This window comes from Meles meles, chromosome 17 (genome assembly GCF_922984935.1).
Source record: "Meles meles chromosome 17, mMelMel3.1 paternal haplotype, whole genome shotgun sequence".
In the NCBI taxonomy this organism is placed as follows: Eukaryota; Metazoa; Chordata; class Mammalia; order Carnivora; family Mustelidae; genus Meles; species Meles meles.
Window position 1 is genome coordinate 60,817,781 of NC_060082.1, and position 18,647 is coordinate 60,836,427.

The 18,647-nt window shown below is 37.2% G+C and overlaps 1 protein-coding gene across 10 annotated transcripts in view; it reads left to right on the forward strand.

The window, feature by feature from the left end:
• Positions 1 to 18,647, forward strand: part of CEP170 (centrosomal protein 170) — a 124,754-nt gene that overhangs the window by 53,776 nt on the left and 52,331 nt on the right. For all 10 annotated transcript variants that reach the window (XM_045982477.1, XM_045982476.1, XM_045982482.1 and 7 more), the window contains 4 exons: positions 931 to 1,009; positions 12,156 to 12,214; positions 12,310 to 12,475; positions 13,555 to 13,689. In XM_045982477.1, coding sequence (XP_045838433.1) covers positions 931 to 1,009; positions 12,156 to 12,214; positions 12,310 to 12,475; positions 13,555 to 13,689 — 439 coding nt within the window. The remainder of the gene's footprint in view (positions 1 to 930; positions 1,010 to 12,155; positions 12,215 to 12,309; positions 12,476 to 13,554; positions 13,690 to 18,647) is intronic.

Genomic DNA, 18,647 nt, shown 5'->3' on the forward strand with positions numbered 1-18,647 from the left:
TCCCTCTAGACCTCTGCTTCCCACTGCAGCGGCCGCGAGTCAGTGCAGCACACGAAGTGACCAGTCAGAGAAAACGAAGAAAGAACATGAAACACTTTGTTGGGTTTTAGATTGATTATTTTGGATATATGGGCTGGGTTAAAACATAGTGTCAAAATTAATTTCACCCTTTCTATTTACCTTTTTAATGTGCCTAGTAGGAAACTTAGGAGTATATGTGGAGCTTATTTCTGTTGGATGGCAGTGTTCTGGGCAATGCCATTCTTTGTTTTCTTATTTTTTTGGTCATTTTGGACATTTTGACAGAAATCTCTGATGAGTAGTGATAAAATGATGATGGGTTGATGAAATAGCAGAATGTTTTAAGAAACAGGAAAAGTAAGGTCAGTAAGATCCCATAATATATCTTAGGTCGTAGAAAGGTCTCAAGGACTTATCTGGCAATTGTAAAATAGAAAATACGAGTTTTATTACATTTTTTTGAAGTAAATTTTCTTTTTGTTCTTTGGGCGAATTCTGATAATGAAAGTAATGAAATATCAAACCTTATGATTAAAATTGTCCAAAAAAGCTAAAATTGAGTCCAGTGAACCCTGATGATATATCAAGAGTTAAGTATTTATTTCCCTTTACAATTTGGCAGCTTCAAATTAGGAGCTTTGCTTAGCATCATTTTTAGGTGCCTAAATTTGTTTTGGTGGCACATGGTAGGCTGAGGCGCTGTAGCCTGGTTTTTTGGGTGTTATGATATTGATTAAGGGTGTGGTGAGAAATCACTTACCAGCCTAGAAGATGCATTGGCACACAAGCCCATGTTAGCCACCGTATTGCATGTGTTTTTAAGTTAAGGTTTGAGTATTTGTTTTGTCTGAAATGTAACAACAATTAATAATTCCATTTATAACCTGACACCTTTTTCTCTCTTTGTAGACTTTTGTGAATGATGTAAGGATTCCGGAACAGACTTATATCACCTTGAAACTTGAAGATAAGCTGAGATTTGGATACGATATCCTTATATGATTTTGTACATTCATCAGATTTATTCAAAAATCTTTTCTGGTGTAAATTAACATTTCTTGAGATGTAAGAATTTGCAGTGGAGGCATGCTTGAAGTCTCTTTGGCCTCCCACACTAAAATACATGTTTAAAAATTTTATATATTTATATATATATTTGGGAGGGGGTGTTAGTATTTTGGCCTGTTCCTAAAAGTAATCCTAGAAAAATTGATGGACTCTGCTTTTCCCCACTCTCTATATATAGTTTGAGCAGAGGTTTCCCTGTAGCGTTATTATATATGCAACTTGGGTGTGGGAGAATGTAACAAGGAGACGACGGAGGAGTGTTTAATATTAGCTCAGCTCAGGGGTTTTTTTGTTGTTGTTTGGATGATCATGGCACAGATCAGCCTCCTGGGAGGAGTGCAAGAATTTATGCCTTTTTTCCCATTCATACTTTTACTCTGTTCTATGAATTCTGTTCCTATTGCCTATTTAATTCAGATTTTCCAGTATCCTGTATCTCCTGAGACTTGTGCTCCCTGGTTAAGTTAATTATGCAATTAGTGTGTAGTTAAGATTCTTCTGTTTTTAAAAATACGATTCTAAGGGGCATCTGGCTGGCTCAGTCAGAGCATACGACTCTTGATTTTGGAGTTGTGAGTTTGAGTCTCAGGTTGGGTGTAGAGATTACTTAAAAATAAGAATGTTTAAGTAAATAAAAATAGGATTCCAAGAACTGAGCAGGGACATGACTTTGTCCTTCTTAGCGTAGGGTAAAGAACCACTAGTCAGGAGAGGGGACAAGATTGACGGAAGAACCATAAAACATATCTGTTCATATGAGGCACAAAGCTTTGTAGTAACGGACTCTTCTTTAATTAAAATACAGATATCCTACATTGTAGTGAATGTTTTTCTTGTGTTTTCATTTTTTAAGTTACTACATGTACCCGGACTTCAGTATTGAAGAGTGGGTTAAACGTATTGGCGACTCAGGTGGACTTTCTCACTCTAGCATAGAAAATGTAGGCTCAGCGATCTGGAGTTGACGCGTAGATGAAGTAAATGTACTAACACTTTAAAATGGTTATTAAAGCATAACTAGGTTTTTTTTTAGATTTAACTTAAAATTTCTCAAAAATATTTTTGTAGCGGGGCGCCTGGGTGGCTCAGTGGGTTAAAGCCTCTGCCTTCAGCTCAGGTCATGATCCCAGGGTCCTGGGATCAAGCCCCGCATCGGGCTCTCTGTTCAGCAGGGTGCCGGCTTCCTCCTCTCTCTCCCTGCCTGCCTCTCTGACTAGTTGCAATCTCTGTCTATCAAATAAATAAATAAATAAAATCTTTTAAAAAATATATATATATTTTTGTAGCATATATATAAACCTTATACTTGTGGAACAAAAGGACGTGAAAAGTGAAATCATTAAGTACTAATACTTGTAAATTGTATGTTTTAAATCCTTTTAAAAATACGAATCACATAAAATGATTAAGAATTAACATTCAAGCCTTGATTCATGGGCCGTTTTCCACCTGCAGAAGAAGTTTCATCAAACAATGAATACAAATATATTTTTAATTTACGTATGCCCTTAATCCATTTGAACTTAGCTGTTTCAAAACATGAGAAAATAGTAGGAAATCTGAGTTTCCATAAAACTCTATGCTGTTTACTTTTTTTTAAAGATTTTATTTATTTATTTGACAGAGAGATCACAAGTAGGCAGAGAGGCAGGCAGAGGGGGAAGGGGAAGCAGGCTCCCTGCTGAGCAAGGAGCCTGATGTGGGGCTCGATCCCAGGACCCTGAGATCATGACCTGAGCCGAAGGCAGAGGCTTAACCCACTGAGCCACCCAGGTGCCCCTATGCTGTTTACTTTTAAATCGAGAAGAAACTACTAAGAAATCACTCCTGCTTTTACAGTTTGTATAGTGATTTTTTAATAGTGAACTAATATTCCCTTTTTTAATATTAGCTCATAATATGTCTTTCTGAAATTGCTGGGATAAATGTTTTGTTCCAAAGGATTGTTTTAGGGTTTTATTTTTTTTTATTAAAAATTTTAGTTAGTTATTTGACACAGAGAGACACAGCGAGAGAGAGAACACAAGCAGGGGAGTGGGAGAGGGAGAAGCAGGCTCCCTGGCAGAGCAGGGAGCCGGACGCAGGGCTCAATTCCAGGACCCTGGGATCATGACCTGAGCCAAAGGGAGACGCTTAACTGAGCCACCCAGCGCCCCCTGTTTTAAGGTTTTTTGTTTTTGTTTCTGTTTTTAAAGAACCAGAATGTGGTTCTTTTTTTTTTTTTTTAATATTTTATTTATTTGACAGAGAGAAATCACAACTAGGCAGAGAGGCAGGCAGAGAGAGAGGAGGAAGCAGGCTCCCTGCTGAGCAGAGAGCCCCATGTAGGGCTCGATCCCAGGACCCTGGGATCATGACCTGAGCCGAAGGCAGAGGCTTTAACCCACTGAGCCACCCAGGCACCCCCTGTTTTAAGGTTTTAAATCAGTGTTGAATCAGAGCTGCTATTCCAGATCCTCAGGGTAGGCTCAGTTAATTTTATTATTTTAAAATAGCATCTCATGATGCTTATGATTTTTGAGCACTATACATACATAAGTGAACATTGGACTGTTACAATGGCAGATATTTTATTACATGAGGTGAAATTCTTAAAACAAATTTTATGTTACATTTACTTGTTTTATATTTGGCTGTACCAATTATTGTGCTTTATTCATATTAAAATTAAGCTTAATAGATAGCCAGTCTACAAACTGCTATACCTTGGAGTGGAAAACTGTCCCATTTGTTAAAATGTCACATCAGTAGAAAGAACTGAATTTCATCTATTATTGTTTTCTCTTTGATTTCTGTTCTTTTACTAATTTCTTTTTTCTAGATATAAGCTGAGGTTATTCATTTGGGACCTTCTGCTTTTATATAGTCTTTTAGTTCTATACATTTTCTCCTAAGTACTGCTTTAACATCAAAATACTTACTAATTTCTCTTGGTTTTTGAATGCAGGTTATCTATAAGTTTGTTAGAATAATTTGGAGGTTTTCCAGAGACTTTCGGTAACTGACTCCTCATTTAATTCTATAGAGCTCAGAGGACATATTGTATATGTTTCAGATCCTTTCAAATTTATTGAGACTTGTCCCATGGCCCAGAATATACCTGAGCTCTCTATCTTGATACGTGTTCCATGTATTCTTGAAAAGAATGTGTGTTCTGTTGTTTTGGGATGCAGTGTTCCACTAATGTCAGCTATGCCAGCTTGGTTCCCATCTTCAGTATTTTCTCAAGGCTTGTCCATTTGTTCTGTCAATTACTGAGAGAGAGGTGTTGAAACCTCGGGCTATAATTGTGGATTTGTCTGTTTCTCCTTGCAGAAGTTTTTGCTGCGTATAATTCTAAACCTGGTTGTTAGGTATATAAATATTTAGGATTAAAATATCTTCTTGATGAATTGACATCATTTATTATTACAAAATGACCTGCTTTATTCAAAATGATGTTCTTTGCTCCAAAATATGGTTTGTTTTGACATTGATATAGTTTTTCCAGCTTTATTTATTTATTTAGATTAGTGTTAGCATGGAACATCTTTTACATTCTTTTATTTTTAAGCTGTTCATGTCTTTACTTTCGAAGTAGGCATCATATAGTTGGCCTTACTTTCTTTATTCAATCTGGTAATTTCTGCCTTCATTTGGGAATTTATTGGTTATTGATGTAGTTGGGCTTATTATTTTACTCTATTTTTTTAAGATTTAATTTATCTTAGAGCGAGTGGGGTGGGGTGGAGGGGAGAGGCAGAGCAGGAGGGAGGAGGGAAGGAGAGAATCTCAAGCAGACTCCCCACTGAGCATGGAGCCTGATGCAGGGCTTGATCTCAGGACCCTGAGATCATGACCTGAGCCAGAACTAACAGTGGGGGGCGCCTGGGTGGCTCAGTGGGTTAAAGCCTCTGTCTTCAGCTCAGGTCATGATCCCGGGGTCCTGGGATCGAGCCCCACGTGGGGCTCTCTGCTCAGCAGGGAGCCTGCTTCCCTTCCTCTCTCTCTGCCTGCCTCTCTGCCTACTTGTGATCTCTGTCTGTCAAATAAATAAATAAAATCTTTAAAAAAAAAGAAAAAAAGAACTAACAGTTGGATACTTAACCGACTGAGCCACCTGATATAGTTAGATTTAAATTTGTCATCTTGATATTTGTGTTCTATTTGTGCCATCAGTTTTTGTCTTCTTTTTCCCATAATTTCTTTTTTTATTTTAGTGGTTGCTTCAAGACTTATAATAACACCTTTAATTTTAAGTTGTATCTTCAAGTGATGTGACACTAATTCACATATAGTATAAGAACCTTATAGTAGTATAATTCCCATTTCTTCTGTCCTGATCTTTGTTATGATTGTCAACTTTTATGTTTAGATGTTACATACTGTGTACTACATCATTGTGAGTAAAAGGTCAATTATCTTTTAGAGATTTAGATAAGAAAAATATCTTCTATCTTTATATGCATTGTACCCGTATCTTAAATCAATGTAGATATCATTTCTCATGCTCTTCCTTCCTCTTTACAGGTCCATGTTTTCATCTGATGTCATTTTCTTTCTGCTCAGGGCTTCAACATTTCTTGTAGTATGATTTTGTTGATGATGAATTCTTTCCATTTTCATGGTCTGGAAAAGTATTTCACCTGAGTTATTGAAAGTTATTATTGCTGGGTATTGAATTTTAGGTGGCATTTCTTTTTTTTTCAGTGCGTTAAAGCTTCTCCCTTGGATTATTTCCCTCTGTCCCTGGTTTTGAGCAGTTTGAGTGATCTTCCTTGGTGTAGTTTTTTTCATGTTTCCCCTGCTTGGAGTTTGTTAAGGTTCTTGGATCTGTGGGTTTATAGTTTTAATCAAGTTTAGAAAATGCTTCTGCTAGGGCGCCTGGGTGGCGGAGTGGGTTAAAGCCTCTGCCTTTGGCTCAGGTCATGATCCCAGGGTTCTGGGATCGAGCCCTGCATCGGGCTCTCTGCTCAGCAGGGAGCCTGCCTCCTCCAGTCTCTCTCTCTGCCTGCCTCTCTGCCTACTTGTGATCTCTGTCAAATAAATAAATAAAAATCTTAAAAAAAAAAAAAGAAAGAAAACCCTTCTGCTGTTATTTTTCCAGATATTATTTTGTCCCTTCAATTAGATGTTGTTAGGTTACTTGACATTGTCTTTCAGCTTACTAGTACTTTGTTTATGTATTATTTTTTAATCATTGGTTCTGTGTTCCAGTTTGGATTGTTATTATTGCTGTGTCTTTAAGCTTAGTGGGTTTTTTTGTTTGTTTGTTTGTTTGTTTGTTTGGCAGTGTCTAATCTGTCATTAATCCATGCAGTATAGATTTCATCTCTTGAAGTTCTGTTTGGATTTTGTATTTGATATCTCCCAAGCTACTTCTTAACTTTTTGAACATATAGAATATCATTGTAACTTTTAACACCTTTGTTGACATCTGGGTCAGTTCTTCATCAGTTTTAATTGATTTAATTTGCATGTAGAGTAATTTTTGATTGGATGACAGGCATTGTGAGTTTGTGGAGTATTGTATGCATATTTTTATATTCCTGTACATATTTTTGAGCTTTGTTCAGGGACATGGGTTACTTGGAAACAGTTTTATTACTTTGGGTCTTGCTTTTAAGATTTGTTAGGCTTCTAAGCTTAGTCTGAGGCTAATATTCCCCACTACGGAGGCAAGACCTTTCTGTATACTGCTACAGAGGTCAGCAAACCCAGTGGCAAATCTGGCCTTCAGCCCATGTTTGTAAACAAGTTTTATTGGAACACAGCCATGCCCACTCATTTACATATTTCTGTGGCTGCTTTTGGACTACCACAGCAGAGTTGAGTAGTTGTAACAGAGATCACATGGTCCCAAAGTCTAAAATATTTACTCTCTGGCACTTTACAGAAGATATTTGTGTCCTCTCCTTTATTCAGTGACTCATGATTCATGAGGTTTTCCTGCCTGGCTTTTAGGAACAGACACTACTCCTTGCCATCTGTGTGCACTGGGCACTGTGACGTGTAGTACTTTTAGATAGTTTTTGCCCCAGACCAGGTAGTAGTTTTTTCCCGTGTGTGTGTTACTGATCAGTACTCAGCTGAATGCTTGAGCAATATCCTCAGAACATGTGGAATTCTCTCTCCTGTGCAGCTCTCTACTCTTAAGTACTCAATCACATGAACTCCAATCACTTTGGTCTCCCCAGACTCAACCGTGTTTCCTTTACAGCTCAGAGAGCCTGCCAGGCTCTGTCCAGATTACCCCTCTTTGCACTGTGACCTGGAATCTCTATTAAGGTGGTCGTCTGGAGACAGTGATTAGACTCACCTCGTTTGGTTTCTCTTCGCTCAGGAATCACTGTCTTCTGTTTCCTAATGTTGATTGTCTTGAAAACCATTGTTTTGTATATTTTGTCCAGTTTTTGGTTGCTTCAGATGGGAGAGTAACTCTGGTTCCTTTTTTCCATCCTGGCCAGAAGCAGGAGTCTGAGAAGTTGATTTTGGCCATTCTGGATATACAAATTGAATCCAGAGGAGGAGGTGTAGGCTATAGACAACAATTTGGGAATTTCCATTGTCTAAATAATACTTAACATCTTAAGACTAAGTGATATCACTCATGGGAGTGAATACAGATTGGTAAGAGAGAGGTCCAGGGACTGAAACCTGGTACATTCTAATACAAAGAGGCAGGAGAGATAAGGAACCAGTTAAAAAAAAGATTAAGATAGAATCACTGGTAAACTAGGAGGAGAATCAGAATATGATATGGTTTCCATGTTCAGTGGCAAATGATTTAAATAAACATTACTTAAATACATAAACCTCAAAATCCTTACCATCCCAGTCATATGAGTCAGCATAAGAATCTGCTACCTTAATTTTTTTAATGAGGTTCTTTTTCCCAAAGAAGTTGTCTATTCCTGTAACAATGGCCCACAGAGTTATTGGATTAATCATATTAGAAGCAAGGTAAAAATCATTGTCATAATTTTCAAGATTATGATTTATCTGTACTTAGAACATTACATTTAGCATTGTGTGCTTGGGTCCGGATCGTGGCTGCTAAAAATGACCAAGAGGGGGATAAACATAACTAAAAATCAAGGATTCTTCATTTAGAGGAGTTAAGATTCTTCCTGATTAATATGATTGATATCCACAACAATACATGAACACGCTTTCCAGATTTCAAAAATGGGGAACATTTCTCAAAGCTTGAAAGAAGTAAATTTAAGAAATTGAGATGAGTGATTAAATTAGGAGTCATGTCATAGAAGAAAAGTTAAAAGGAGTTGTTTAAAAATTATGTTCTTATAAAACAGTTTTTTTTAAAAGTTAGCCAAGGGGGGCGCCTGGGTGGCTCAGTGGATTAAGCCGCTGCCTTCGGCTCAGGTCATGATCTCAGGGTCCTGGGATCGAGCCCCGCGTCGGGCTCTCTGCTCAGCAGGGAGCCTGCTTCCTCCTCTCTCTCTGCCTGCCTCTCTGCCTACTTGTGATCTCTCTCTCTCTGTCAAATAAATAAAATAAAATCTTAAAAAAAAAGTTAGCCAAGGTATTCATCTACCAAAATAAGATGATACCTCTTTCTAAAGGTGTAGATAAATGTAAGCTAGTAGAAAATTGCTGAAGAAATGAAATCTTCCCCCTGGGAGGTTTTCTGTCATGAACTTCTTTGGTAAAACTTTGGCATCTCCTAAGACCTGCCTTGTCAATACGATGTGCAGTCTATTTTAGCATAATTGCGTATTTCAGTATTGAATATAGTCAAATACATTTTCCATATTTCTAAGGAGAAGATCTAAAAAGAAAAGTTTTTGGTTAACCTAAGGAGACTTTTTAAGGGTATTCTTATTATATGTATATGTGTATTTTTTTTTCAAGATTTTATTTAATTATTTGACAGAGATCACAAGTAGGCAGAAAGGGAGGCAGAGAGATAGAGAGAGAGGAGGAAGCAGGCTCCCTGTCGAACAGAGAGCCCGATGAGGGGCTTGATCCCAGGATCTTGAGATCATGACCTGAGCCAAAGGGAAAGGCTTAACCCACTGAGCCACCCAGGCGCCCTATTATATGTGTATTTTTAAATCACACATTCAAGATACACAAATTTAGAAAAAGAATGCTTTTTTCCATTCTTCCCCTATATAAAATAATTTTATTCGGGTATTCTCATATATTGTGACATCCAGTGTCTTCAGCATCATGAGAATCACATTCTTTTTAGTATATAGTTTTTCAGAGAACATTTTATTAATGCCCATTCAGTTGTGTAAGACTATAGCACTTTTTGAAACCTTAAAACACTGGAAATCTTGCCCCAAGCAGCAAAAGCACATATGTAATACTGGGTTTCTTCTGTAAGTGCTTAGTATCTCCCCAATGAAACAAGTTAGTGACTTTATTTTTTAAAAGATTTTTTGAAAGATGTGTTTACAATGATACCTGATACTTGGTGTTTTTAAGGCCCTAGGAGCAACTAAAACTGTTTAAAATTTTACTCTCCTTTTAGTTAGCTTTACTTGTCATTCAGATAAAAGAGAGGGTCTTAGAGAGCATTACTAATATGCAGATGAGTTTCTTTGACCCCACTTTTAGATAAACATTTCTTGAATAAATTGAGCATAGGGATGACTTAGAATAACAATGACACAGCCTTATGTAAAGAAATAGGAGAATAACATACAAACATGAATTTTTTTTAAGATTTTATGTATTTTGGGGCACCTGGGTGGCTCAGTGGGTTAAGCCTCTGCTTTCAGCTCAGGTCATGATCCCAGGGTTCTGGGATTGAGCCCCGTGTCCAGCTCTCTGCTCGGCAGAGAGCCTGCTTCCTCCTCTCTCTCTCTGTCTGCCTCTCTGCCTACTTGTGATCGCTCTCTGTCAAATAAATAAATAAAATCTTAAAAAAAAAAGGGGGGGGGGGCGCCGGGGTGGCTCAGTGGTTTAGGCCGCTGCCTTCGGCCCAGGTCATGATCTCAGGGTCCTGGGATCGAGTCCCACGTCCGGCTCTCTGCTCTGAAGGGAGCCTGCTACCCTCTCACTCTCTCTGCCTGCCTCTCTGCCTACTTGTGATCTCTCTCTGTCAGGTAGATAAATAAAATCTTTAAAAAAAAAAAAAAGGAAAAAGAAGATTTTATTTATTTCAAGAGAGAGACTATGCAAGCAGGGGGAGGGGCAAAGGGAGACAAAGAGATCCTAAGCAGGCTCCATGTTCCAGGGCTTGACCCCATGACCCTGAGAGCATGACATGAGCTGAATCAAGAGTCGGATGCAACTGACTGAGCCACCCAGGCACCCCACAAATACGATTTTTAATCAGCAAGAATTTAAACTTTATTTAACTTTTTAATTCAGATATAATCCATATTACTAGTTAATACTGTATTGTGTATTTTTAACTTACTGACAGCATGAGTAATTGTATCTTAGTTTGTCATTTTTTTAAATTAGCAACTTAAGAATAGTTAACCTGCGTCTGTACCATTAGGAGGATGATAACTTTGGATGCAAATTCGAGGACTAAGGCAGGCTCAAAATCTCATAGTGATACCGGTGTTCTCAGGTAAATTCATGACCCAAGTAAGAGAATCCTTGAGCTCTTTGGTTCCACTCAAACCATTTTGGAAGGTAAAGTGTTTGACCCCAAGAAGTGTGGCCTCTCTCCAGTTGTCCCTTATCTTAAAAGAGTCTTAAGTTCAAAGACAGTACCCCAGACTAGCCTTGGGGAATAGCCTGGAACACTCTCTGGAGAAAATTTGAAGCCCCCAGAAAACCCTCACAGCAGGCTGTGGTCATGTGGTGTTTCCCACTGGAAAAGTGGAAATGGCTTTCAGTTTTTTTGAGACACTATTTTCCTTTGGAAATGTAGGAATGCTGTGAATCTTCTCCAACTGTTAATGAGTTTCTGGGGGTAAAACAAAATTACTAGACTTATTTTTCATGAAATATGAAATTATTACAAAATATGTATTTTCACCTATATCAGGAAGTACGGTACCAGCATGTGTACAAAACAAAAAAGGAAAATTCTAGTATTTCACATATTTCACAGCTACGGGAACCCTGGACTGGGATTCAGCTGACTAGATTGTGGTCTTGGGTTTTACCCCTCCAGTCCTCAAGTTCCCTATATACAGAATAAGACGACCAGTTCATGGAATTAAACAGGATATTCCCCAGAGCTCTTTACAACTCCACAAAAATTCCGAGTTTTTATTGTTTTAATGAATAGAAATATAAATTAAATACTCGTTTGCAAGTTTGCTGCTCCTTAGGCATGGAAACTATTTTTACCCCAAGCGATTGTGATAATTATAGCTTTTTACCCTTGAAGTCATAGGGTGCTGTGAATTGGTAAAGGATAATGGGATTTATTATAAATACATGGTTATAAAAGTACAGGGTTAAGTAATGGTGGGAAATGTGACCTCTGCTGTGTAGTGAAAGATATTCTTTAATATACAGAGGCATTGTTCTTTTTGGCCTAATGATGAAAGCATTCGTTTTATCTAGCACTTGGTTCTAATCTGTATAGAATCAGTTGTTTGGTAATGTAATATGACCTTGACTGAATCGCCAGAGGAAAGGGGCAATTGTGGTTGCTGTAAGGACCGTAATTATAGCATTTCTTCTGCACTTTCAAAATGAACTTCATTTTTATCAGTGCTTATAAAGTCTGAGTAATCCAGTTCTTTCAGGATTTACTGTTGAGTAATCACTGATGAGATACTTCCTTTCACATCACTGTGATTAACTCAGTATAATTTGACCCAGGTGCTTTTTCTTTGCAGTCATACTGTTTGTTTGTGAGAACTGAAAATGTCTTTTGTGCTCTAATCACCCAGCTATTTGCTTCTTGAAGACCATTACTGGTTAAGTTGGGAATTACTTGCTAGATTTTAGATTTTTCTCTAGTATTTAAAAATTAAAGTCTTCATGGTTGTGAGCATATTATAGCATTTAACTCTTAAGGGGAATATAATGCTTCCGTTGTAATTACCTGTTGAAAGTAGGACAATTTCAAAGTTATCGTTGATCATTTGAAGCTTGATTATCAGAATTTTGAAATGATATTCTTCCTTAGCTCTGTTTACATACAAATCTCTTCACTGTAGTACGAGGAGAAATGAGGGTCCCTGAAGAAGCTCTAAAGGTAAAAATGATTCCTCATTTCTTCTGTAAACCTGCCATTTGCTAGGGTTGATTTTACTCCTAGATGTTTCATTTTCATTTTTAAATGTTCTGTAGCACGAGAAGTTTACCATTCAGCTTCAGTTGTCCCAAAAATCTTCCGAATCAGAATTATCCAAATCTGCATGTGCCAAAAGCCTGGATGCAAAGCTGGCAGATACTTCGGCGGCGGACGTGCCGCACAAAGCCGCGGAAGCACTGCGACCTGAGGAGAAGGCCCTGGGTGAGTGAGCGCCTGGGACAACACCATGTTTCTGCTTGATTGTGAAGAAAGCACGTGCTTTGTTCTGCAGAACTTGGCCATGTCCATATCAGCTTATAGTAATGACAGCTTTAGAGAGGGATTTAATGCAGCCAGTGCCTTCTTTAGAAAGCATTATATAACACATAATTATATGTGGCGGTTATACGTAGTTGTGTTAAATATGTTTAAATATTTGAGGGAAGAAAATATAGTCATTTACACTATTTTTATTATTTCATGTTTTATGCTTTTTCTGAACTATAATAACTGAAATGAATTAACAGGAAATACCCAGTGAGGTTACATCATCATCATCATCGTTATTATATTTATCATGTTCCAGGAACTGCTCTAGATAAATAATCCCATTTATACAAAGACAATTTTTTTTTTTAAAGATTTTATTTATTTATTTGACAGACAGAGATCACAAGTAGGGAGAGAGGCAGGTAGAGAGAGAGAGGAGGAAGCAGGCTCCCTGCCAAGCAGAGAGCCCGACGCGGGACTCGATCCCAGGACCCTGGGATCATGACCTGAGCGAAAGGCAGAGGCTTTAACCCACTGAGCCACCCAGGCGCCCCCAAAGACAATTTTTTAAACTAATAGGCATTACCAAATTTGCTCAGATATAAACCTACTAGTCACATTAACAGCTAGTTTAAATTTAGTTACTCTGCAGTGCCCTTAGGCTTTAAAAATATTTTTAATGGTCACTCATACCAAAATTTAGTTTTTGTTTTTTATTTTTTTTTTATTTAGACTTGATGAGCCATTTCTATATACCAAAAAAATTATTATACCTTCACAAAAAAGCTATTAGGCTAACGCAGTTTGCATACTTAGATATTCACCAGTACAAAATTTCGTTTATTTAGTGATGTCCAGCATTGAATAGGGTCTTAAACAAATAACAGGTTTTTCAACTGAGAGTACCTTTCAGTTACCTAGACTATACTTTGTTTTCATTTAATAAATTAACCAGGCAATTCTAGCAGTCTGCAAAAGTCTATTTTTTTCTGTTTCATATGCTTTAGGTAGATTTTTTCGCCCCTTTCCAGATATTTCTGCCATGCCTCGTGGCACTCCCTTATACGGGCAGCCATCATGGTGGGGGGACGATGAAGTGGAGGAGAAAAGGGCTTTCAAGTCAAATGGCAAACCCGAAGAAAAAAGTCATGAAGCTGGAACAGCAGGTAAGGAAAAGCTCAGAGTATGACATTTCAGCAGATATTTTGGGAAGAATTTATGATCTAAGCAGAAATCTGGCAACCCTGTAAAGAGATGTATGTATCTACTAATCTTTAATAAAAAATGTTGTGAATGTCTTAAGTGACCTTGTCATTGTAAGTTTATTACGTATGATTCTCACATAAAGTGTTAATTCCAGTATCATTTTTATTTAAAATACTATTCTAACTTATGAGATTAAAACTTGAAAAATAGATTAATAATATAATTGGGCATTTAAAGTCATTTAAAATCATTATTAAAATGTTTCAATTAGACCAAAATAGTAGGCACAAACTAATTTTGTGTGCTTCATTAGATTTGTAGGTATATAATCATATTTTTAAATGAACAGTTTTTTTTTTATGCTCAGAAATGTGATGTATGAAATTAAAGCTTCTTTAAAACCTCAGTGTGCTTTATTTGTTGGGTATGGTAGCAGCAGAATTAGTCAAGCTCAGCAGCCAGAATGAAAAAATAGTTCTGGGTCACATTCATAGTCCAGGAACATATTCTTTTGTTGCTAGAGGGATTTAGTAATGAGCTAAGTGTCCCATAAGCCAGAAAATCAAGATTTCCAGGAAACAAACAGAGGTATCAGTTGTCACATAAGGACTTGGCAAAGACATGGACACCAGAGGGTCAAATGGCCAGTTTCCACGATAATGACAGATAAGGATCCAGGACCGGAGGAATTAAATACTAGTACCAGGAAACCCAGCAGCACGGAAAACCAAGTGTGACTCTGAGTCAAAGAGCGATGCCATCAGAACCCTTCCCTGTTTTCTACTTTTGACCCTAGCTGTACAAGATAAGACATTCTTAGCTGGAGAGTAAGAACACTGTTCTTTAAATATGCTGATATTGCCAGGATACAAATCTGGTAAGAAAGCTGGCTTTATGGACTCGATTTTACAAGTGCCCCAGACTGAAGTGGTCAACTTCGCAAATCAGTTCCCATCGTCGCTTCCTTATTTCTGTCCACCAGCACGGTTTTCTCCATGTCCAAGCTTAGAAATACTGAGTGTTGATGCTTAGTATCATTTAGCATACGGGTCAGATGCAGACAACTCATGTGACCTGAGACTAAGCGGAAAGGAAATTTACTGGCTTATACAACTGTTTCTTCAGGCCTGGTGCCTGCCTCTCTGGAGTGTCATCGGGAGCCCGTTTCTCCCCTTCTCTGCTCTGTCCACAGTGGCTGCAGCTAAGGGCATCTGTCCTCATCATCTGTGTGAATGAAAATGAATTCTTAAATGATTATCAGCTTGTGTGGCCTGTCTTACTCAGTGTCATTTTTGCCACATGACAAAAGCTGTCTCATGATCTTGGGATTATTCTTGAGTAAGAAAGAACTAAGTGATTTATGTCTTGTGTTAAATGCCATAAAGAACCCAGCCAGATGCCACCAGTTAAGAGCTGGGTGAGGGTCTCATCGGCTTTCTCATATTCTCATTTCTCATTTCTCATTTCTCATATTTCACATTTATTATTTGTAGTCTCTTAAAATACAGGTGAAGGGAACAGTTTTCTGACATGAAATAACTTATATGATACTGAGATTGCAGAATCAGTATGAAGGTACACACTAAATCTAATTTAATTTGATCATTTCAAAATTGTTTTTATTGAATGTTTCAAATTATGACATAAAAGTAATCAGTTTATGCTCTAAGGGTGCTCTTTTGAAAACACAAAAGGTGATTTGCTTCTTGGTTACCAATTTTTAGAATGTAAAATTTTAGTAATTATTGTGAGAGCTGAACATTTCAGAAAGGGTAATAGAGTATGTGCCACGTGCTGATTCCTTATGCCCCTCTCAGTGGGTCCACATGTATCCAGAATCTTCTACAGACTTAAGCACAGAGCCTAAAAAACCCTGGAACCAAATATGTATGCTGGACAACCAAATTCTCCTGAAACTGTATGAATATTTTTAGTCCTAGTAAGAAGGAGAATTTGTACTCATTTGAGCTATCAGTGTGCTTTTTGACCTGCTGGCAGGGTGTGAACATTTATTTAAGTTATATTTAAAGGCCTTTAATTGTTGCAACTGTGAGGAATAGATTTCTGGCTCTCTTACATTGATTTTAATCTAATCATACTAAATTTGGAAACTTTCCAATTGTGACTCCTTTTTAGCAAAAGGTATTTCCTAGTCTTTGTTATTTGAGGCACTTGAATATGTGAGGTTGGATATATGTTCTGAGTTCAGCGAATGGGCTTTCATCATGATAGCCTTTATCATCTTGATTTAGTTAAATATTTCACTTAATTTAGTACAGAAGAATGAAGGGAACAGTTTTTTGGACGATGTGTATTAGAAGTTTCCCCAAAAGGCTGCATAATCATAAAATGCCCTAAACTTGAGGATATTATCACCAGTTGCTGTTCTGATTTAGATAAACATAATTTAGAATAATCAATTGTTAAGTAGTTTTATCTAGCAGTTGAGATTATAACAAAATATTAGGATGTTTCATATATTAATTTAGTATAAACAGAGTATGAAGATAAATCGATATTAAATTCACAAATTTCCAGAATCTGTTCTGTCAGTGTTCTGAGAACTCTTTTATTTTTCTATATTAATTCAGAAGCCCCCCCCCGCCCCCGCCACCATGGTTTTTCTAGAGGACCTACTCTTCTCAAGTAAAGTAAGCCCACACATGATCTGTTTTTATCATCTTCAGAGAAATGAATTCCTTCAGGTGACTGAACTTTATATTTACAACTGACAATTTATGTTAAATGTTTAACCATTTTCTTCAATTTCTATTAAATGAATTACCCATATCACTGTCTTCTTAAGTGGAGAAGGCTGACTATAATTTAAGTTTTTAAGTTTCTGGTTGTTGACTGAGTCGTCCTGATGAGTATCAGTTACTGAACTGTGATGCATCACAGTGATATCCTTGGGGGACACTGGAGGATGTAGGACTGCTGGCCTTATGTACCAAATGGTTCTGGACCACTGTGCTTCTGAGCCACACTCTGAGCTCTTGTGTTTTTGTCTGATTCTTCTCAGTGCAGTGTGTCTTACCTTAATCCCTGCTTCAGGTTTGCTACATCTATCTAAGCAGATAGTAAAAAGGCTCTTGGTGAGTGACTTCCCAATTAGAAAGATCATGAATATGGGAATATTCATTGTTGAATTTGTCTTGGGTTTTTTAGAGTTAAATTTTCAGTTTAGTTTTCATTTCCCTGACTCTTATCTATGCTGGAGAATTGGGGAAAAGAGAGAGACATTTGTGCCAGGCTTTGTTCTGGGTAACTTAGATTATCTCACTTAATACTTAACCTCACTGGATCATCCTAGTAATCTCGTGGATAGATAGCATTTTTTTCTGATGAGGAAAATGAGAAAGAATGATGGAGACAGAATTTATCTGATTGCAGATCTCTCCGCTACTTCCCTGCCTAGGTATAGTCATCAGGTCCTGACATGCTGCCTTTCCCCTCTCTTGTGCTACATGACATTGGTAGGTAACTGGTTTCTAGGGAAATTGTGTAAGTCTCAGCTTTCTAGTCCTTGGAGTAAAGGTGACTTTGAAGTAGGACGAATGGATGATAACCTTAGAAACAGTGATGTGCAGTTGTTGATCTCTGCTGTCTTTATGTGTATAATGTGAAAAAATATTGAAAGTATATCAGTATTAACTGTGAACTTTTCCTTCACAAGGAAGAAAAATTAGGAGAGTATTCCTTTAAATTATGAATGACAAGTAGATGATAAATGCTGTATCCTTGGAGGAGATTTTTGTGGTTTTTGCTTTGTAGTAGATGCAGTTCAGCCACATCATTTTATTTGGGTGACCACATGGTGGTAGAAAGAACCTATACCATCCCTTGTCCCCAGCCAGCATTATTCTGTTAGCAGAAGGATGAGCAAAGCAGAATAAATGACTCAGTGAGTATATGGATGTAACTGGTGGGTACACACACAAATGTAGGTTTATAGGTTTATAAGCCAATTGTACTATAAGGAATAGATCAAGTCCAGTACATTGTAATAATAAATAAGTCCATGTAGAAAAATTAAAAACATTTTTTAATGAGTTACTAATATGTGGGGAATGACTAATGCAATTTACTCTCATGGAAATTTTAAATGGCAGGCCTTCAGAGTAACCAGAATGCAGGTGGACATTTTACTATTAAGATAAATTAACTCTTACACAAAGAAATTTAAAACAGGACTTTAGGTCATGTGGCCTTATTGTATAATCTCTTCTTCCGATTGGTATGTAAAACTTCCGCTTTAATGACAGTATTTTCTGATACACACTTCACATTTTCAGCTATAAGAAAACCTGTATTTTGAAAAGAATGATTTTTACACTGAAAATTGTTTTCTTTGCTTGTTTACCTTCTGTGTAGTGGGTTTTTTCGTTTTTGATTTTTGTTTTAGAACGGGAGCTTGATGTTTTCTATACCCTGTTCCATACATTTGATTACAGTGGTGTCATTGTCCCGTTCTTACAACCTAAAAGCAAACAGTTGTTTTGTTTGTTTTATGTTCAGAGAGTACTGCCAAAACATCAGTTATAGCACCTGAAGAATCCATCAAGATTTAATATTTGAAAAGATACTTCAAGAGACCAAATAGTACTTCACTTAATTAGGGAATGATTAGAAACAACCTAGTCTCCATGTACTGCCTTTCCTCCTAATAAATTATCTGTGTATGGTTTTCCCATCAGTCTGTTTAAAAATAGAATGCTTCTGTGAGCTTTAGGGAAGTATTTTCATTTGAACTCTTTGGCATCTTGGTAATGGACATGGTTCTTTTGCTGCCTGGAAAAGAGGTCAGTTTAATCTTCTATTTATTGATTTATCTATTTAGTAATTTTTTGCATTTGCACTAATAACACATACATACAAGAAGACATTTCGGTAGTCATTTTCATTTGTATATTTTATT